This window comes from Syngnathoides biaculeatus, chromosome 14 (genome assembly GCF_019802595.1).
Source record: "Syngnathoides biaculeatus isolate LvHL_M chromosome 14, ASM1980259v1, whole genome shotgun sequence".
Lineage (NCBI taxonomy): Eukaryota > Metazoa > Chordata > Actinopteri > Syngnathiformes > Syngnathidae > Syngnathoides > Syngnathoides biaculeatus.
Window position 1 is genome coordinate 27,118,246 of NC_084653.1, and position 22,768 is coordinate 27,141,013.

General features: G+C 47.8%; 1 protein-coding gene and 1 long non-coding RNA gene across 6 annotated transcripts in view; one reads left to right on the top strand and one right to left on the bottom strand.

Annotated features, from left to right (window-relative positions):
* The window catches only part of klf12b (Kruppel like factor 12b), a 69,381-nt gene that overhangs the window by 39,056 nt on the left and 7,557 nt on the right, over positions 1–22,768 (top strand). For all 5 annotated transcript variants that reach the window (XM_061841670.1, XM_061841671.1, XM_061841675.1 and 2 more), the window contains 3 exons: positions 5,356–5,875; positions 13,770–13,905; positions 21,621–21,778. In XM_061841670.1, the coding sequence (XP_061697654.1) occupies positions 5,356–5,875; positions 13,770–13,905; positions 21,621–21,778 (814 nt within the window). The remainder of the gene's footprint in view (positions 1–5,355; positions 5,876–13,769; positions 13,906–21,620; positions 21,779–22,768) is intronic.
* Positions 19,873–22,695, bottom strand: LOC133512237 (uncharacterized). Its single transcript, XR_009798140.1, has 3 exons — positions 22,469–22,695; positions 21,599–21,750; positions 19,873–21,085 (listed from the first exon to the last, which is right to left on the bottom strand). It is a non-coding gene; the product is annotated as an uncharacterized LOC133512237 (long non-coding RNA).

Consider the following 22,768-nt stretch of genomic DNA (forward strand, 5'->3'; position numbering starts at 1 on the left):
ACCAGCTCCTGTTCAGAGACCTGATAGGACAGCTGTACAAGTACCAGACCCCGTCTTTAAATGGTGAATGTCAGAACGGCTGGGACGGGGATGAAGTTTTGTACCTGACCCTCGTAGCATGTGTGCAATGTTGCTTTCCGATTTGTGTCGTACAAGTCGCAGAAGTTACTGCCGCTGACGATGGCGCGTCGTTGAGTAAAAACTCACATTTTGGACAATCTCACACTTTTACAGTCTGTTGGATCAAACTTTAACACGTCTTTTTATAACTGAATACTTTTAAGGATCTGATGATGTGGCACTTTTGTTGTGGCTATCTCATTCCTTTAGTTTTTGAAGTTCCACACCGACAAATATTTCATGCCCCACGACACGCTCTCCCTTTAAAACGTTTTATTTCTTTAACATTGTGTATGAAATGCGCGAGACAAATTTGCTTTGCTTTGCCTATTGTCGACCTCGTAACACGGAACCGGAATTATCCGGTTGGGGATAGTTGCAAAAACAACGCTCGGTCCTACTTGCGCGTAATCGGGGGGATCGGTCGTCCGTCAAAACGAGAGTGGCGGTAGCTTCATTTTTCCGGTTTCTGTTTTTGGTCGGACAAATGATCCGTTTGGAGGGTGACTTCAATCAATTCCGAGGGGACGATCTCTCTTTGAATCTTTCCAAACTCCCGCTTCCATCCCAGCGTCTCGTTCGGCCGAATAATCAAGAGAGTGAATCATCCTCGTCTTTGTTGATTGGAGTCCGCTACAAGTGGGTCGGGGACGAAAGTCACTCATTTTATTGTCGGGGAAAACATCCAAAACTCAAGTCTTTGTATTTCGAAGAGTGTAATCCCTCGCCAGCGTCCAGATGCAGGCCTCAGTTGACGTGATACCGGTCTCATTCGACTTGGGACTGCACCGATCGTGTCTTTATTGATTGCAGCCAAATATTTTGGGAGTTCTGCGCGGACAGACAGATTTCCAAAGATGAATTAATGGTCAGTTAAAGGTGGAATTCCGCTGGTTTGCATGAACAATGTATCCAATAGCTCATGTCAAATTTGATGTTAATCCTCACTCATTTAATGGCTGTTTTGAGAAGATTTTTATCGGCAAACGCCAATTTTCATGGGCGCCGCCATTTTGCCGAGTCACATGACCGAGCTGCGCGGATGTGACGTTAATAGGCCCGCAAAACAAAGGCTCGATTACGATGGGACGGAATTGTGGCCAGCGCTGACGTCTGGGATTTGTCCTCATCTGATGAAGAAATAGCAGTATCGGTTGATCGGGAAGACGGAGGAATGCTTTGCACAGGTTTCAACCTGTGGCTGTAAATAATTTAGAATTTTTGGATGGTTCTTTGGACGAACAGAGCTAGCTTGCGGCCTGCCGCCGGAGCTCGCTCGCTCGTCAGACTCCGCGCCATTCTCGTCCGAAGAACCATCTGAAAATTCCATGTCAGATGAGGTTAAATCCGAGAAATCAGCGCTGGCTATAATTGTGTCCCGTCGTAATCGAGCCTTTGTTTGCGCGCCTATTGGGTCGCATCCGCGTACGTAGGTCATGTGACTCTCCAAAATGGCGGCGGCCGTGAAAATTGGTAATTGCCGATAAAAAAAATCTTCTCAAAACAACGTTAAATGAGAGAGGATTAACATCACACTTTCAAAATACCGCGCATATCAAATGAGCTGTTGGATACATTGTTAATGCAAAGCAGCGGAATTCCGGCTTTGAGCACATTCCTGCCTTCGCCACACTTGAAAGTCACGATGAACGTCGCTAAAATGAAAACTTGACGCCGACCTGTTGCAAACGACAAATGAGTTCAATGCAGACCTGCTGAGGAAAAGCATTTGCAAGAAAATTATCTGGCTTTTAAAGAATGTCCATTTTAAGAAGCGTTTTTTTTTTGTCCAAAGGTCTGCTTTTTCAGGCTCCAAAACGCTGTTGTCATGGAAACAAGCAGCCAAACAGCATCATTTTCATCCATTTCGACATACGGTCATATCTTCAGAGTTCACGTCGTCAAAACAAAACAATTCATGTCTGGCACTGCCATCATAGTCATGTATTCTTCTTTTTTTGACTTTTAGTCCCTTGACTTTTTTTTTTTATTATCCCGGATGCTGCTTTTGTTGTTGTTATTTATGCTTTTTGTAACGCGGGTTGACATATTTCTATGCAGCTGAGCGCGGTCGTGCGTTGCGCCCTGTTGTTACCTTGAAACGTGGCGTGATGGGATGTGCTAAACGTATACACGTGTACTTCATACGGGGTCGTAGATGTTCAGCGACGGGCACGGCCCTGAATATGAAATATTAATAATAATAAGTGTTGCAATCACACTCTTTGACGCGATTCATGGGTATTTCTGATCCTATTAAAATGACATTCATTGTTCTTATCACCTTCGACTATCACCATCCATCCGTCCATTTTCTTAGCCACTTATCCTCACAAGGGTCGCTGGAGCCTATCCCAGCTGTCAACAGGCAGGAGGCGAGGTACACCCTGAACTGGTCGCCAGCCAATCGCACCTAGGGGCAATTTAGGGTGTCCAATTTAATGTTGCATGTTTTTGGCATGTGGGAGGAAACTGCAGTGCCCACCCGGAGAAAAGCCACGCAGGCAAACTCCACAATGGCGGGTCTGGGATCGAACCTGAGACCTCAAAACTGTGCGGCAAACATTTTCCAGCTATCACCACGTCGTGAAAATTCTATTGATGAGGCCTGTGCATAATATTAATAATAACACCATTGATTATGAATCAGAGGTAGTCCAGAATGTTCCAAGGTCATTGGAGCGCATATTTGTTTTTTTTTTTTTTTGTTTTGTGCGAGAATCCTCAGTGGGTGGTTCCGTGAAGCGGACCAAAACCACGCACCAATAAACCTTGACCCGACGCCGCTGAACCCAAGCTGAACCCGTCCGGGACGCCGGCGCGGTTTTGTTTTCCACTGGCGAGGGCGTTAGCGGAGTAAACAAGTGTTTTCTTTCTATTCATGAGCTCGTAACATTTCCTGTAGGCTGAGTGTAAATAGTAGGCTGCTACTACTACACACTCTCACACTCTCACACACACACACACACACACACACACGCGCGCGCGCAAATAAATACAAAAAAAATTTAAAACACAAACACTCGTTGCTTGCAAGGGGGGGAGGGGGGGGGAGAGAAAAAATCAAAAATCTCAATTCACTCCACGCAGCCAGCATTACATAAGCATAATGAAATGTGAAGTGGGGGGGGGCACATTTTTCATCGCGGGCTTTTCCTTTTAGATTTAACGAGCTTTACACGTACGATGGGTGGCAAGAAAGAAAAAAAAAAAAAAAGTAAGTAAGTAAGTTTCGTCCAGGGCCGCCGCCCTGGACGGGCCCGTGAAAGGCCTCACTGTTCGGATCAAGACTCGCGGCGCCCCTCCCCGCACGTGACGCGCCGTGGACAAAGATCGCTTGAAAAACCCGAGACCGGCCCCGGGGAGGAAACAATTTTGCGATGCGTTCAGGGTCACGTTAGAATGTGCCGGAGAGGGAGTGAGGGGAGACGGGCAGGAAATTGAGCCCATATGATGTTTTTTTTCCACGAAGACTTCAGGGGGGCGGGGCGGGGGGGGGGGGGGAGGGGGATTGCATACACAGAGGCACATTTCTGGGGGAGGGAGTGATGGAAAACGGGAGGAAGCGAGAGGCGGAACCGCGGAGGGAGGGAACGAGAGATGATGATGAAAGGTTGCAAGTCTTGAGTGACACTCTTGCTTCTGTCGTCACGTGTTCTTGAGCACGCCATTCGTTTGGGTTGAATACGTCCGACTTGGGTCCAGTTCTGAGGACCCGGGTCCGATCCCTAGCCCCGCCTGTGTGGGGTTTGCATGTTCTCCCCACTTTCCTCCCACATCCCCCCCAAAAAACACGCAACATTAATTGGACACTCCAAATTGCCCCAAGGTGTGATTGTGAGTGCGGCTGTTGTCTGTCCCCGTGTGCCCTGCGATTGGCCGGCGACCAGTTCAGGGTGTAACCTCGCCTCCTCCCCGTCGACAGCTGGGATAGGCTCCAGCGCTCCCCCGTGAGGATAAGCGGCAGAGAAAATGGATGGATGGAAAAGCATCATCGCCAGCATAGATGTTGATTAAGTGGACAGGTGTCAAACTCAAGGCCCGGGGGCCAGATCTGACCCGGCACACGAAGCCAAATCGAGAGTTTCGATTTCGATTCTCGTTCAAATCTGGACCAAAATTTCAAATTGTCAGATATTATAAATGATAAAGTCTAGATAATACTCGCATTTTTGTGGTACCAAACGTGAATTAGTTGAAAAACACGTCAACCTTTACTTCTGACTCCAAAACTTGTTCATAAATTGTTGATGTGAATATGATGAGTGATTAAATATTCTGACCAACCAATCAGAGTGCCTGCGTGACTTTTCTCCGAGCATTCCGGTTCCCTCCCGCAGCCGATAAACATGCAACATTAATTGGACACTCTAAATTGCCCGTAGGTGTGATTTGTGAGTGCGGCTTTTTGTCTTGATGTGCCCTGCGATCGGCCGGCGACCGGTTCAGGGTGTAACCTCGCCTCCTCCCCGTCGACAGCTGGGATAGGCTCCAGCGCTCCCCCGTGAGCATAAGCGGCAGAGAAAATGGATGGATGGATGGACGTCCAAATTGGGGCTCAATGTCTTTTTTTTTTTTATTGTCAGTTATCAGTCAAAAGAGCAGCGAAAACACAACAAGGGGAATTAAAGTTACAAGTATAATATTACTCGAAGCGCTTGGTGGGCGGATCAATACAAATTGCGATAAAATCGACGCTGACTTTGGAACTTTTGGAGCCGTCCGGGCCGATGTTGTTGATCCTCCAGTGTCAGGTCAGCTTTTTCAATATAATGAAGTGTTAAAAAGTACCTGGAGCAGTGCTCCTGGCGCCGTGTCTTTGGACTCAAGACCCGCAAAACACAAAAGGTCACGGTAAGAAAACTATTGATCTGGGGAGGAATCCAAGAGTGTGAGTAGATAAAGAGCTGATATAGCTGTTTTTTTTTTTTTTTTTTTTTTTTGAATCCTCATTATGTTACCGACTTGTTTTCCTTTGGTGGTTTTGGGTCTTTGTACGGCAAAAATATGACGTCTTATGATGCCGTATCGTCGTGAGATTTTTTCTTCTCCCAGCCACACCAAAACTTGGCCGAAATCGGCGTCTTCTTTTTTTTTTCGTGACGTTGCAAAATTCTAGAGAAGCGACGTCACATCCGCCGTGTTTAATACTTTGTCCGATTTGGAGATGAAACTCCAAATTGTATCCGCGAGACTTAACGACTGCTTAACGACGTCTTTTTTTTTTTTCCTCAGTCACCCAAAGTGCGGCCTTACACCGCCATGGACGGCGTCCCCTTCTTCCTCAGCAGGGTGAAAGCCGAGCCTCCGGAAGACCTGCTGACCCACGACTTGCGCTTCCACGCGCAGACGGAGCCGGTGGACCTGTCCATCAACAAGCCCCGCCCCTCCTCCTCCTCCTCCACCACCGCCTCCCCGCTGAGATCCGCCTTCTCGCCGTCCTCCCTGTCGTCGTCGTCCTCTTCGTCCTCGCCGTCGGTCATCACTTCGGCGGCGTCGGTGCTCTCGCCGGGCCCTCTGGTGGCGCCCGGGATGAGAGGTCAGCCGTATTTGCACATCCTGCACTCGGTGCCGCCGCCTCCGTCCAGCCCGCTGGGCCTGCAGGGGGGCGGGAAGCTGGGCGGCCGCGTCCACCGCATCCCGGTGGTGGTGCAGTCGCTGCCGCTCATGTACACCACGGCCGTGCGTTCGCCCTCCAGCCTCAACAACGCCATCATGCTACCTCTGCTGGACGACGCCAAGAGCCAGGGCAAAGGTGAGGCCGCCGCGCCGTTTACGGCCAAAGACGCGGTTGCCGGTGCAAATGCAAGCTTCGGACCGTTTGAACGCGCCACGTACGGCCATGTCTGAGACATGATGGGTCGCGGGGAGGGGGTGTTGGGGACCTGGCAATCGTAGTAATGGTGGGAGGTGGGTTACCTCTCTCCCATGGGCCGGATGACTGGTTGGCGTCGGACCTGCCCTCTCATGACCCACGACTGGCCCCCCACCCCCACCTTGATTGCTCCCTTATCGGATGCCACTGTCAACCCTCCTTTAAAAGCGACAAGGGCCACTCCCCCATCCTGGATTTGGCCGGGGACTGGCCGAATTCCGGGCGTATGGCATTGGGCCCTTGCGACCCCCACCGGGTGGCCTCAATGGGGGCGGCGGGACCAGCCCGGGTCTCTCGGCGCAGGATCTTCTCTGGTGGACCCCTGGGCCCGATCCTGCCCCTCAATTTATTGGCCGAGGTCGTGCGATTACTGGAGACTTCTGTCAGTCTTTCTGCGTGTAAACCGGGTTCAGTTCACTTGGACGCGTCCGCAGGCGATCACCCCTGGGAGTCTTTCACGGGGTGTGGGGGCCACTCACTTATTGCCACAAACAACTCATGAATATGTGAATTGCTTGCGTATCCCCTCACTCGTCCCCTCGTCCTTTCGGCTTTTAAAATTCCCAGAGTCGCTCCCACCGCATTTGAGTTCTACAGCCGGGTTCACACGTTCTCGTCCTGTCCTTCGCTCACAAGTTGTAGCGCTACGGCCCCATCGAACACTTCCGCGTTTCATCGTTGTATTTTTCACACCCTGTTTACGATTCATTCTTTTGTATTGTCCTGTTGGACCGGTCAACGCCGATTCTCACTAAAACTTCAATCACGATATAACGAAACCGCAGCGGAAGCTTTAAAACTCCTCCGTGACCCAGTAAAACTGTTCCGGCACAAAAAATGACCCAGATCCTCCATTTAGCTTGACCTAACAGCCGAACAAGACAAAAAAAAAAAAAAAAAGACACAGCGTGCAATTAATTCATAAAAGGTCTCCGACTCTTAGGATCGAGAAATGCTCCCACTTATCCGATGACACGAACATGAACAACCAAAGGCGGACCACAGGCATGCGATGACACAAGCCGCTACTCAATGTTGCCAACTAAGCAACTTTGTCGCTACATTTATTGGGGGGTGGGGGGGACGATGATCAAGAAATCTTGCATCTTTTTATGGTGTTATTGGAGAGTTCTTGGGACTAAGACTCCACCCAGAGCAGCAGATGTTCACCCCTGCGCATCCAGACTCCGAATGAATGCTTGCGCTACGAGCAAAATGTCGTCCTTTTTCCGGGAGACTGTGGCAACATTGCACCACGTATAGTCCGATACCGCCGTGCCCCTTCTTTTCCGATCACTGGGCTTTATCTTGCCGCATCAAGCAGTGTCAGACAGGCGGAACCAGACAACATGTCAGTGTGAACAGCAACCAGATAGAACCGGTACCACCGTTGTCAAACTGCGGCAATTTTGGGGAAAACATCCTCGGGAGATGACGTTTTAGCCAGAAAAGACTTGCAAAACGGCTTGTAAGCAGGCAAAGAAAACGTTAGGTAGCCCGGCAAGCTGGTGCTCGCGCTGTTTGTACGGAAACAAGCTGACCTTCTGTCCAGTCGTGCTCGAAAGCTTCGCTAAGTATTGCCTTCTGCGCACGAATAAATAAAACTGTGCTCTCTACCCAATGTTGACGACGGCTAGCATGCGAGGCGACGCGCCGGTCGTGTTGGTCGACATCAATGTGAGCTGTCAGAAGATAAACAAACAAAAAAAAACTTTTTATCTTTGCAACCAAATTGTTGGTTGTGGATGATCTCACACCAGAAGAAATTTTGTCATTCACGACTTGGAAAATCACCTGCGATGGCTCATCGGGCCCATTTTGCGGCTAAAATTCCGTCATCTCAATTAGGCCTTAGTTTAAACTTCCATTCAACCAAATTCCCGACGGCTCGTGTGCGGACCTGTTTTTAGAAAATGAAAAGAAGAAGAAGAAGAGAACAGGTAGAGTCAGAAAAATGAGGTGCCGCGGATCTGCTCTGCCTTAAAATGAATATTCTTCAAAGAGAAAAGCGGCTCATATGGATAACGGATGTATGTTTTGGAATTAATGACTTCATATCTCGAATTAACTTGCTTGAGATTGAGTGGCGACTTCATTTTTAACAACTCATCTTGCTTGAACGTCGAAGCTCAAGATCTGAGCGTTCCGTATGAATTTGGCGCATATTTGACTTGCTCCCAACCTCTGCTGGTGGCCTTGTGCCTCGCGACGCGCAGACATTTTGTGCGTCCCGCCGTAAAGGACGCCCCAAAACCGGGGTTTGACGCCGCCCTTCAGAGGTCAACAAGCTGTTAAGTGTCGGTCGCTGCCTTTGTTCCGGGTAGCGGCGGCGGTGCCACCGTCACGCAGGGCGGGTCCGCTTCTCTCGCTTTGGGTGGGGTTTTTACTGCCGACCCCGGGGAAGGAACCCACACTGGGGCGTTCTCGTCCACCTCCGACGCCGTACGCAGGGCGAGTGTTCATTTCTCGAAAAGAGGTTGCTTCTGCTCACATCCCGCCAGGATGGACATTTTGCGCTGAAATGTGAGCGCACAAACAAACGAGGAGGGGGTAATTAGCTGCGGGTGGGGTCGTCCTCGGAGATACTCGCTGTGAGTTTCTGGGGGAGGAAAAAACAAAACAAAACAGGACTTGCATAACAGGGTGTGGATGCATATTGAGGATGGGCGGCACTCGCACACAAACACACGCGCAGGGCCGAGTTGACACATACACGACAAGCCTGACGGATTTCGTCACTGATGGTGTCGGAGCAGCCGGCTGACAGCTCAAGACCTCAACCAAAGTAAAAATGCTCTTAAAGAGAGATTGAGTGACACTCTCGGAGGCCGGCTTCACTTTATTCTGCTCAAACTGTTTCTAATATTTGGACCCACTCATTTAGCGGAATGAAATAATCATCAACACGTTGGTCGACGTCTAATTTGTGTTTGGATTTTGGAAATGTTCACCTCGGAAGTAGAAATTATTTTAAGCCATTCCTTATTTTACGAACAATTATTTTTCCACAAATGACACATCCCCCCCCCCCACCCAAAATAAACATGCAACATTAATTGGACACCCTAAATTGCCCGTAGGTGTGATTGTGAGTGCGGCTGTTCATCTCTATGTGCCCTGCGAATGGCTGGCGACCAGTTCAGGGCGTAACCCCGCCCACCTCCTGCCCGTTGACAGCTGGGATAGGCTCCAGCGCTCCCTGTGACCCTCGTGGGGATAAGCGGCGAATAAAATAGATGGATGGATGACTAAATATTTGATCACTGTACTGCGGTGTCGATGGTTAGCTCTGAGCGTCGATCGTGGCCGAGCAACCGAGTCCCGCGTGACTGCCGGTCGTCAATTGTTAACGTTGTGTTTACTTACCTTCATCCTATTCATCTCTTTATGATTTGAAATTTCGTCATACCGATTTTAATCCCATCACAGTGACTTTCGCCATCAAATCACATTTTTGCTCTTTTCCTCGCTTTCTACGTGACACTCGGACGCTGCAGTAAATGTACACACGACAGTTTTCTTTTTTTGTTTTGTTTTTGTCGGCGCTGCAAAGGATACGTAACATTTTAAAATCATTTTTTGGTCACTGAAAAAAATGAAAATCATAAGTAAAGGTACTGATGTAAAGGAAGAATTATGGTGGGTGTGCCTAATAAAGGCTCCAGTGAATATAGCAGCACATGCATAATAACCTATGCTATGATCAATAATATCCATCCATCAATCCATTTTCTTTGCTGCTTATCCTCACGAGGGTCGCAGGGCGTGCTGGAGCCTATCCCAGCTGTCATCGGGCAGGAGGCAGGCAAGGTTACGCCCTCAACTGGTCGCCAGCCAATCGCAGGGCACAGCCGCACTCACAGTCACACCTTGGGGCAATTTGGAGAGTCCAATTAATGTTGCATGTTTTTGAGTGCCCGAAAAAAAATCCACACAGGCAGAACATGCAAAGGCAAAGGCCGGGATCGAACCCCGGAGCTCAGAACTGCGAGGCCAACGCTCTCCTGCCGCCGATAAACAATAATTGAATCAATAAGCCTGCACCTGAAAGCATCCGGGCCCACGTGACGCACTCGAAAGCCCGAGACGGCGACGCGAGCGGCCGCGCTGATGCAAGTTGCGCGAAAAGCTTTCAACGCGGATACGAAAACACTTTGCGCACACCCACATCCCGCACGCCCACCAACGCACGCACGGGTCGGCCGTCCTCTTTAAGAGCGGGCGGACGCGCTTCCCTTTTCACGGCCGCCTCCTCGTCTCCGGCAGCGGGTTGCCATGGAAACAGGGCATGACTGGAAACAACGGGAGCGAGCGAAAGAAAGGAAAGAAATGTGGTGATCTGCCCACCTCTGCAGCACTCCTCCTTTGTGTCCCTCGCTCCAAATACATGAGCCCCCCCCCCCCCGCCTTTCCAGCTAATTACGCTCCCTAATTGCAGGCCAGGCGAGATGCTGACCCCCTCTGTCCCCCCCCTCTGTCCCCCCCCCTCCCCACCTTGTATTTTGGAAAAGTAGAAAGCTTTAAAAGCAGTCACCACTGCTCTATTACGGGCTGCAATGGCTCCGGTGCCATCCGAGAGGACCCTCGATAGCGTTGAAATTCACATAGGCGAGCGTCAACGGGCGCCGGCGTGTTCGTTGCGCAACTGTTGTCTTTCCAAAGTCTTCTTTCCCTGAACGACTTCAAACCGATATTTCACGTACACCGCTGGGGGAAGTGGTGGAGGAGACGGCGCGTCGCGAGGGAAAACTGAAAGGCGTCGCTTGACATTAGCGTTCAAAACACACATTCTGATTTTTATTTCACATTTCAGCATTCCTGTGGTACAAATACATACAGAGAAATGTACCATTTTGTAATTTCAGCTGCCATCTTTCATATAGCTCGCGTTAACCGACATGTTGAAAGACCGAAGCAACATTTCCCGTAGGAAGTCATGTAAATTCAATTAATCTGTTCGTAATACTCAAAATTATTGCATTCAAACTGTTGTTTGACGTCATGGAAATAATGTAAAAATAAGGAAAGTGAGGCGGATCAGATGGTAAAGCATTGGCCTCACAGTTGTGAGGACCCGGGTTCGATCCCGGACCCGCCTGTGTGGAGTTTGCATGTTCTCCGCGTGGGGTTTCTCCTCTCACATCCCAAAAACATGCAACACAAGCTGGGCACTCTAAATTGCCCATAGGTGCGATTGCGAGTGCGACTGTTGTCTGTCTCCACGTGCCCTGCGATTGGCCGGCAACCACTTCAGGGTGTACCCTGCCCGTCGACAGCTGGGATAGGCTCCAGCGCTCCCCGCGACCCTCGTGAGGATAAGCGGCAAAAGAAAATGGATGGATGGATAAGGAAAATGACTTTTGATAGCATTTGAAAGATGGTGGCGAGGGGACGGCTCATCGTTTTATTTCTCATCTTTAAAAACAGACAATGAAAGTTACTGTATCCAAGAGTCCCACTCAAAGAATATCCATCCATCCATCCATTTTCTTTTGCTGCTTATCCTCAGAAGGGTCGCGGGGAGTGCTGGAGCCTATCTTAGCTTTCAACTGGCAGGAGGCGGGGTTATGCCCTGAACTGGTCGCCAGCCAATCGCAGGGCACATGGACACAAACAGCCGCGCTCACACTCACACCTATGGGCAATTTAGAGTGCCCAGTTTGTGTTGCATGTTTTTGGGATGTGGGAGGAAACCGGAGCGCCCGGAGAAAACACCACGCAGGCGTGTCCGGGATCGAACCCGGGTCCTCAGAACTGCGAGGCCAACGCTTTACCAGCTGATTCCCGACAAAAGAAAATGTTAATGAAATGGAAAAAAAAAAAAAAAGTTACAGAAGATATTAAGGACATTCCATTTGGTGTTTTTATGGTTATGGTCGTACTTTGGCTTTCCTTCCTCGTTGCAATTCTTTTGTGTGAAGTGCAGCAGCTCGCCTAAAAGCAAGGAAAAGGAAAAGGTTTCTTTTTCGCAAGCGCGAGCGCCACCTTTGCTTCGGCCAACTTGATTGATTTTAATTCCCGCAGTTAGACGCTAAGAAGCCGTCGTCGCGCTGTAATTATTCGCCAGGCGCCCCCCCCGCGAATCGAAAGCTCCCCATTTTTGCCCCCCATCACAGAATAAAAAGGGCGGTAGGTGTAATTATCGCACTTCCTCCGACACCGATGTTTACGCGCATAAAAGAGTCGAAAGCCGAGCCGGTTTTAAAGTCTGTCGATAACGAGACGGCGGCAAATAACTTGACGCGCGTGAATACACGAAAGCGTGGCAACCCGTCGTAAACGTGCGCAGTATTAAAGATGATCTTATGTCGTCCATATTCCGCTAGACTCTGACATGTTTGCTCTGCGATGTTTTTGTGTGTGAACGTCTCCAAAAATGGCATTTTGTTGTCCGCTTTGAACTTCACCTTTATTTAGCATAAATTGTAAAATAATGTTGAGACTGTATGATATTATTCTACTCTAATAGACATCCCGCATTTGCAGTTTAGTCAATAAAGCGTCACTACATGAGGAAATATCGTACGTATTATTGAGGTGGGCCTACAATGTGGCAAATACTGAATATTTGCTGCTGATGTGTGCTCATTTTTGGCGGAGTCCAGCTAAATTAACGTTTCTTCGTAGATGTGCAAGCGACGCTGGATTTCAAGTTTTCTTTAAGCTTCGTTTACGAGCATTAAAATGAGTTTTATATTCATGCTCCTCACCCCAAGAAATATGGACAGTAAGTGGGACAAGATAATGCTCCGTTGAGGTGATGAATCAGCAACTCGTGTTGTGGCGTTAAAAGTACGCGACGGTGACAAAATATAAACAACAGCCGGCGTTGGGCTACAAGTAAACACGTAACAAGAGGATGTAATTTTAATTATGATGTTTTAACTTTAATCCTTTACGTTACTGGGAGAAAATGTGATATTAAATTACGGTTGCTTTGGGAAATTTCATTGCAATCTACCGTTCTGATGTGGTGTCAAACATGACGTACTTTTCCAAGTGTGACCTTGATTTTGTTTGTGTATTATTTTGCAAGGTTTCCATCGTTTTAATTGATATATATATATATATATTTTTTTTTTTATTCAAAGGGTCCTCCTGTTGACGCATTCATTCAAAAATAAGTCACGTCATTCCCGGCCTACAGAGCGCACCTGGTTATAAGCCTCACTCGGTACATTTGTAAAGGAAATACTATTTGGTGCAGCCGTGCAAAAGCCGCGAGTGCCCGCGTTGAAACACGGCATATTTACAAAGACGGTTCACAGAGAGAGAGAATGCTTGCGTGAGCGCGGCGCTAACAGGGCCGGTTAAAAAAAAAAAAAAAAAAAAAACATACCGGTAAAAATCACAGAGACACGACAGTAACACGCTAGCGCAGCGCTAACAGGGCCTGACCGGTAAAATTCACTTCCTCGGCGCATATATTACACCGGTCTCACTCTTACCTTTTGCGCTCGATAGCCCCCTTGCGGCCGTTAGAAGAAGAAAAAAATGCACAAATTAGCCGCATCACCGCATACACCGCAGAGTTGAAAGCGTGTGAAAGAACTCGCGGATTATAGGATGGAAATTACAATAATCAAAATACAATCAAATGTCCTTGTGAGGATAAGCGGCTTGGAAAATGGATGTAATTATTTTAGAAATTAATTGAAGTAGTATTTTTCAACATTGTAACCTGTGCTAAAATGAATGCATTGCCTCTACTATTGAGCACGAGTATCTATGTCGTTTTTGGCGCCACCTTCATGCCGTTTTCTCCTCCCCGCAGCGCACGCGGAACACAACGGCCTGTCGCCGCGTCACGTCAAGAGCGACAGCGACGACGACGACCTGCCCAACGTCACGCTGGACAGCGTCAACGAGACCGGCTCCACCGCACTGTCTATAGCCCGCGCCGTACAAGAGTGGGTATCCGTCTTCGACGCCATTTGTCGAAGTTGACACGATGTCACGTGCACATGTGTAATAATTCCTAGATCGAAATCGGTAGAGATCTTTAGCGGATCCAGAGTAGGCCCTGGTATCTGTAAAGCTGACGGTTAGGGTTGACGATTGATCCCATTTTAGTCCTGTCGCAAACCAAAACAGCAGCCGGTAAAGATGCTTTCAGATGAGCCTTTGCGCGATTTGTACGCACGGTTTGTCCACCGTAATACGGGCGACATCTGGTCATCAGCAATTTTTTTTTTTTTTTTTTTATTATGTCGCCCTGTCGGGTTGCGCAAGAGTCGCTAATGCTAACGGCTTTGAAAAGGTCTCGAAGCCTCCAATTAGAACGTCACCTCCAACGACCGGTTTGACAATTCCATAAATACAGGAAGTGCTTTTATAAGTCCAGAGGTGGGTGTGCCCCCCCCCCGCTGACATCAAAGAGCTTTTCTCTGCGCTGATGGGCAAGTACATCTGACGCGCTCGCGTGGCGGCCATACTTTACGGCCTCGGGCGTGGGCAACCTCGGCGGTGCCAGCCCATCTGCGTCGGATGAAAAGAGCGGACCACAGCTCGGACGCTCTCCTGATGGCGAGCAGGAAGTCGCCGGAACAGCCGCCCTGCGGGACTCCGGTTCGTGGCCATCGGATGGTTATTTAGTCTCAACTGGGAGGAAAACATTCCCAGACTTTTCTAATCTTTATCACGTGGAAACGTGACCCCAACGGAACGGTTTCTGGAAGTTACTTGGGAGTTCCATTTAATTCACTCTCAGCTCAATTCAACTTTGCATGCGCATTATGTATCGACTAGCGGAGCTGATTTCATCCAATTACCAGATTGCACAATGCCCGTGTTGAACGGCACAGCCGCTAACGCCGGGCAACTTTTACCATCCGGTTGTGGAATTGGGGGGCACCTGCGCGAACGCGCACCACAGTCGTGGCAATATTTTTGCCGGGTTCCGCGTAAAAGGAAAAGGCAGTCGTCCGTTAGCGCTCCGATGCGCTCGTTTTGCAGGACGTTTGTGTGTGTGTGTGTGTGTGTATGAGGCTCGTTTTTGCGCAAGTAACGCAAGCAACGTGGCGCTGCCAGGGCAACGCTTTGAGATGAAATTCAAATTCAGAGGAGGGCCGACTTTGGTTAACCCTAACCCTAACCCCCCCCCCCCCCCTTCACTGGACCTCAGGTGTGCGTGCGTCCCCGCGGTACGGCAACACGTGCTCTCGCGCCGCCCACAGAAGCTTCCGCAAGGAGGTCAACTCAAAAACAAAAAAAAAACAAAAAAAAAAACAACAACACATATCAGAACACGTGCGCCGGCGTCGACATACGGTGCGCTCCATTGTCTGCTTGAAAGCGGCCACGCGGTCCGTTCCGCGCCGGCGTTTACCTAAACATCGGCCAGGGGAGGTGTGAGGGCAGAGCTTTCATTCCAGGTATCCGTATATGAATATGATTCAAATGAGAGGGGTGAGTGGAAAGGCTTGTGTGTGTGCGTGCGTGCGTGTGTGTAGTTGCCTTCTTCACGAAGCTCTTCCATATTCATGCGTTTCCCAGGGGAACAGCGGAGAGGCTATTGTTGGAGGTGGCGGTGGAAAAGAGAAGAGTGACTGAGTGAGTGAGTGAGTGAGTGAGTGAGTGAGTCTACAAGGAAGGGGTGTGTGTATTTGTGTGTGAGAGAGATTCCCCCTGAGTTGGGAGTAGCAAAGACCACCCCCACCCCCCAAAGTGCTTATAACATCATTCATTTTCCACATTGGGTCCCGGTTGACACTGGATGAGAGGTCGGGTGCACCCCGGACCGGTGGCACGAGGGATTTTGGAATAATACCCGGCGATATTACAATTTCATTTGGACCCGAGGCCGGAAAGCGAAGCGTGGAGAGTCTCCGTCAGAATGGCGGCAGCCTCTCAAAATATCCTCAGTCTGTCCTTATTCTCGCCTGTTTCCTTTTGACGATGGACCTTTCCGACAGGTGGTCTTAAGCTCCGCCCCCCTGAGCTACATTTGCCATATCCCGCAAGCTTCCAAAATGGCGACTGAACATAACATGTTTGAAGTCGATTCTCTATCACGTATTCCGGATAATATTGCGGTGGGGTTTTTTTTTTTTTTTTTTTTTTTTTGCCAAGAGAGTTCTTCAGAAATATGTACACGGAATTAAGATTTTTGGACGGAACAGGACGCAAGTTACAGCGAAACGACGGTGATCGATGCAAAAATATTTGCCGCCTCACAAACTTCATATTGACATCCAACAAGATCAAATAGTGGAATCGTACTGCGCACGTTATAGTAGGGTGAGTACTTTTTACTTGGAAAGATCACTAATAATATCATTGTAGTCTTTATAATTCATTTGACTTGGCTCGTCGTGGAAGCCAGTGCTCTGTCTTCAAAGTGATACAAATAGGCAAATCAACGTTCCTCTTGCACGACATGGCGCATTTACGTGTCACTAACCCGACTCTTCGGCATAAAACATGACACACTTCGTTCAGCAGGTCAGTGATACACTAACAACGTAAAAGTTGTTCTCCTGCAATGTATAAAGCACTTATAATAATTCAATCAAACTCCGAGAAGATACTTCTCCCTCGCTTCCCTTCGCCTTGCGTTTGTTGATATTGTTCACGTTTAGTTTAGTTCCGCGAGCCTTAATCCAACGTAGACACTCCGTCAACTGTGTTTTAGTCTTTGGAAAATGAATCAAGCTAGCCGGATATCTTTCATCAGAATTGCACGTTCCCCAAGCGCATCTGAGGACCATTTTCTTCGTGACGTGAACTTTTCCAGGCGCACGCTACTGGCAACCAGGGGCGTGTTAAGAGAATGCGGATATCTGATTGGCTATTGCTGTACGCGTGATTGACAGGTCGGAAAGGTCCTTTGCGCCACGTTTTTGTGGGTAAAAAAAAAACCATACGTGGATAGACAAAAGGGGATGTTTGTCTTTTGCAGGGAATCGGCGCTCAATTGCTTTGCGTGCGGCAAGGAATCGGCACGGCGATTTCCTCCATGTTGCCGGTCTGTAGAAAATGGCACCAAGGCACAATTTTTTTGGGATGCGGAAGTCGGATCAGAGCAACGCTCGTGAAAGGCGGCGAAGGGGTGGACTTTGATGTCGTTCCCACTGTGTTGGGATCAAAGAAGTTGTCGCTGTGTCTGTATCTTTTTGCGAGAAGCGCAACGACAGTCCCGATAAACAGTTGTGAGTTTCAAAAACAGTGCGCAGCTGTTTAGTTTGGCGAGCGGCGCCGCAAGGGGTCATGGTTATTTTGTCACCAGATTAGTCAATATTTATCCAAATAATGGCTATCAATGACTTAGCGATTGCGTCAGCGGAGGTTTTCGAGACTACGGCCCGTTCTGACTTAGCTTGCTTACAAATTTGGGTTTTGAAACGCCGCCGTCAACCGAACCCATCTTTAAACTTTTTGTCCCGGTGGCGTTGTCCGATTAAATTGCTGTAACTCCGTCTTCGGGTTAGGGTTAGGCTTAGGAGCTTCCTTTAGCTTGGCTCTACAGTGAACCCTCACATATTTGCATTCGCAAAAAAGCCGATTTTTCAAAATGTATTAATTATTTTTGGGGGGAAAAGCGTTGACCTCACAGTTCTGAGGACCTGGGCTCGATAGAGTTTGCATGGTCTCCCCGTGCCTGGGTGGGGTTTCCAGTTCAGGGTGTGCCCCGCCTCCTGCCCCTTGACGGCGACCCTCGTGAGGATAAGCGGCTAAGAAAATGGATGGATGACGGATTTTAGGGGGAAATATCTCCCCATTTCTTTGGCGCTATTTGGCGTCTCGGTGCCAAGAAACCGTTGAAGTGACTCGAGGAGTTTCCTTGAGACAAAAGCCGTCCATCTTTGGACACTTACAGGTAATTAGACGACAATGTCAAGTTTTTGTGGGGCGGGGAGGGCATCAGTCGCTCGCGGGTTTTGCGTGGGTTCGCCGAAATCCACGACAGGCCGTCGCTCGTAAACCGCGTTTGCGTTTCCTCCTCCGGGCTCGTCCATTGTGCGCTTGACGCTGATTATGTAAAGACCCATTGGGGTGCAAATGCGGAGCCGCCGTCTAGACCGTTGCAGTCAATATTGAGGGACGCGATGAATGCGAGCGAGGCACGTCGCGCTCGTGGGTTCGCCCTCCTCGAAGTCTCAAGTCGACACGAGCGCTGCGTAGGTGGCAGGGGTGCAGCGGCGCTTCCAGTCACGTCCCCCTGACGGGTCGCACAATGGCCGACGGGAGCCCACCAAGCGCGCACTTTCTCGCGTCCTTTCCTGTTTGCAATCAGACATCCGCCAATCGCCCTTTAGCGCCACTCACTCGCTTTCCTTTTCGCCGCGCACGCAGATGCTATTGTGGCAAAACGGCCTCCGTTTTGGAGAGAAAGCGGACAGAGAGGTACTTGAACGGAGGTCAGCGACGTTTCAAAGCGACACTTCCCCTTTTTTTTTTACCCCCTTGGAGATTCAAATAAAAGCAGGTTTAGAGGCATCGTGGGGGGGCCTCACATGAGAAAAGTTGCACCAATTGATGGCCACACTGCAGCTGCGTTACCATAAGATCATACAAAAGAGTCACTTATGCAAAGTAATCAGCTAATCGTCCACTTTGTAGTGAGAAAGTCACATTTTTGCATGCTATTTGTTCCGATTTTAAATACTTCCTTCCTGCTCTCCTTAGAGTTATACAAATCATAGTCAAATCAATAGTTTTATTAAATAGACCTCAATCTATTAAATGAGTAGGGGTGATTTGAAAAGCAAAAAAAAAAAAAGAAAAAAAAAGGCTCCAGGTTGAGTTGAGTTAATTCAGGGTGCCAATTTTTGGCCTTATTGAGATAAAAGTCTCCTCGCAGGCCACCATCAAGGAAATAACACTTCTTTTTCGTTTATTGGTAAGTTATATGATAACTTTACGAATTTATAATCTCGTCCCAAAAGTGGGACGCTGCCCGCGAGAGGGTATTTGTTTTTTTTTTTTTTTCAGTAGATCATCCCAAAAGCCACAATCAAAATCAGATTGAAACACTTAAATATTTGAATATACTTAAGGATATAATGCGTGAAAATCATGATGTCCCAAAAATGGGACGCTGCCCATGAATGGTTTAATGAACCCATATAATTATTGTTATCGTCTTCATCTGGCAAGCTGCAGTGAGCAGAAAAGGCAAAATTATGCCGCCAGTCCTGCACAGGTCACTTTTCCGAAATTCATCTTTTTTTTTTTTTTTTTTTTTAAACCTACACTTAAATGTTATTTTGCTGGCAAACTCATTTATCTGCATATTTAAATGCAGTTAGGGTGCATTTTTTTGGGAAGTCAAATAATCTGTAGGTCATTTTAAAGATGATGTCGTCGAGTAGTTTGAAATTATGTTGCAATGTTTTGGGATCAGAATTTGTGGTATGTTTATGGAGGATCACTGAAATATGCCGTCATACACTTTCGCGACAATTTTCCACTTTTTTCTCTCCTCTTGAGGACGCCCGCAAAACCGGGCGATGCGGCCCGACCCGACTGAACATCCGTCCATTTGTCTAATATTTTTTTTAAATTTTCATGTGGCTGATCACTTAGCCGCTAGGTTTGCCGTCATTGAAAAATCAAAAACAATGTCGCAGATGACAGCCAATCAAATGTTTTCACTCATGCTAGGAATACATTTTTCACCGAGTGTGACAGAAACAGTGGCCGTTCTGTCTCTCACTCACTCATTTACTCATACACGTGCGTGTGTATGTATTTGTGTGCACGATTTTTTTTTTTTTTTTCTCAGAAATGCCCCGCAAAGGGGAAACAGGAAGTGGTTTTGCTGCGGTGGCGACAGTCCCTTGGGTGAACTGTCTGGCACTGGAAGCCACCCCTTGATCTTCCTCTCCGCTGCTTCCTCATCTGACCGTCTTAACAACGAAACCCGTACTGCGTATACATAGAAAAGCATATTTTGTCATTTTGTGGTCCGGGCCCAAACACAGTCGTGGGACCCGTCCACATCGGTGTGCTGCAAAGATGTGAATGTGAGAAAGTTCTTCTGCTTCCTTAAAATGAAGATCAATCATATCATCTTTAACTTTTGATCAAAGCATTGATTAACATTTAACATAGTTTACAAAGCGTCACGGAACTTGATGCGTACCGCATCGTCCTCAGCTGACACTGACAGCAATTGACCCCTCCGTGGACATTGCGCAATCCGCGTCACTGACCAATCAGAGGCCAGAGATCCGCATCAACCAAAGCCGGTTTTTGCTCCCGCCATTTTCTCAGACAACATTGCATGGTCCAGTATAGGTTTAGTTAGCGTTTTATCGCGTATTTGGGTTATTTAACAAAAAATATGATTAAGAGGTGTAGTCACGGACTTTGTAATAGTGACGACGGGTATCCTGAAAGGCGAGTTGGTGGAGTTCGATTCCTACCCTTTCCAAAACCGAAGACCCGGTTCGAAAAATGCCTTCGATGGATCAAACTTTGTGGAAGACCGCATCATCAACTAAATCCATCTAATATCAACCGGAACTGATATGTTTGCACCAAGGTATGCCCTATATTTGATTTTTAATACACGTCTCGTATAAATGAATGAGACGTTCTCCGCTAGCATAACACTGCTACGTGTGAACGATTGCCACACTTATTCTTTGTTGAGCGATATTTAGCGATGATCGGACTGCACAAACGTGTCGCTTTCTTGCTGGCTCGCGGCCGAAGCTTAACCAGAATGTGTTTGCACCAAGATATGCCCTAAATTTGATTTTTAATACACGTCTCGTATAAATGAATGAGACGTTCTCCGCTAGCATAACACTGCTACGTGTGAACGATTGAATGAAATCAGAAGCATGGAGTCTGTCTCAGTTCAGAATGTATTGTATTGGCCATTTTTACTGTTTGTCCTACGTCAGCGCACGTGGAGTGACGTGACGTCACTTCCGGGGGCGTGGTTAAGTGCCCCGTACGGAGGGGTCAATTGGCAAGAGCGCTCGGTTCTCGCTGTTTCCTGTGAAAAAGGCTGAAACCTTTTGTTTTTCTCGATGAATTTATCCTCTCGCCTTCTCTTCTTCGCCGCTCCACTGCAACCCTGGTTTCATTTTCACGCAACAAGTTTGTTTTTCCTGCTGCCGTCTTCCTGGATCAAGTCTGCACATGTGCATTGAAAAGATAGAACAACCGTTGCGTGATAAGGGAGGAGGTGCGCTTGGAAAAGTCAGCAAGAAATTGAACATTTGGATGCGTTTTTAAGCGTGTGAATTGGAACCAAAATAAAAACATTGCTTGAAGTGAAAGAAAACTCCATTTATCAGTATTTATGATTGATTTATGATCTGATATTGGAACCTCTTTGGACAAGATGGAGAAATAAAACATGTTGATGGGTGACAGTCAGTGCAGGGGCAACGAATGGAGGAGCCCTTGTCTTCTTATTCAAGTGCAGGCCAACACTGCCACCTGCTGGTGTGATTTAGAATTGAACTAGAGATGTTACTCAGCATGGGACATTTTGTCTGTACTGTCGCTTTCATTGCTAAAAGACTAAATTTGCCCATAATTTCCGTTTTTTTTTTCAATCAATTTTTTGGGGCTTTTTTTTTTTTTGTTGAACAAGTGACATTCAAATACTCACGAGACAGTGGGAATCGTCAGCGCCCTTACCTCATCTTCTCTTGTGTTGCAGTTCAATGTCGCCTTTCAGCATTGACAGCATACGACGTCCCCGGAGGTCGGAGTCGCCCGATTCCAAAAAGCGAAGAATCCACCGCTGCGACTTTGAGGGCTGCAATAAGGTTTACACCAAAAGCTCCCACCTAAAAGCACATCGGAGGACACACACAGGTCGGTGGCTCGCAAAAACGCCGCAAACGACGACGGACGCTTACACGCAGCTAATGAAATCCCAAACCAGAGATGTCAAAAAGGATTTTTTTCAATGTTGACTGAAAGGTATCATTTCCTATAGAGGAGATGCTTAAAGCAACATAACATCTTTAAATATTGTGCAAGTGTTAAAAAAAAAAGAAAAAATGATACAGCTGATATTTAGCAGCTAGCGAACGTCAGCGGTAGACCTTAGTGCGTCTATGGACTGCTGTGCGAGACAAAACTTACGGAGTTGCAAAAGTTAACGATTTGGCAGTTTTCCAAAGCTTCAGAAATGTTTTGCGACATAAAACTTTGCTACTTCATTTTTAGTATTACGCTTTGTGTCCAGCGAGCTAGCAAGGGGCCAGTGCTTAACAAACAGTGTTAGCAGCGGATATTGCTTTACTTAGTTAGTGCTAGCGGCACCATTAGCACTTTCAAAATAACAACGTCGCACTTTAGCATTAGCTCGTTCTGACCAAGCACGTCAAACAATTTTAAGCCTCACAAAGATTATTGTATATGGTTTTCCTTAGGTTTGATGTGACTAAAAGAAGAGTCGTCCCAATTTTAGTCCTTGAAACAGGACACAATGTTAAAGCCCAAGTGTCATCCCTATAAACGTTCTAAAATAGATATTGGAATGAAAAATACATTACACACGAAAAAATAAATGCGAGCGGGAAGCGCGTCATCCATGTGCCAATTTGCAGAAGTCTCATTCTACGACATCCAAGCGGTCGCCATATTGGCTGCGTCCTCCGTCCGCGACGTCGCCCGGACATTGGCCAATGAAAACACGCGGGAGACAAAACACGGAAACACACACAACCGAGCGAAGTTACTGGGGCAATATTTCACGATTGTTTCGAGCCGTATTCAGATGATATGCGATCACGGCCAAACCGCATCCCGGTCCGGTCCACTTCCGCGGCAGAGACGAGCCATCGCGGATGAGCCGGC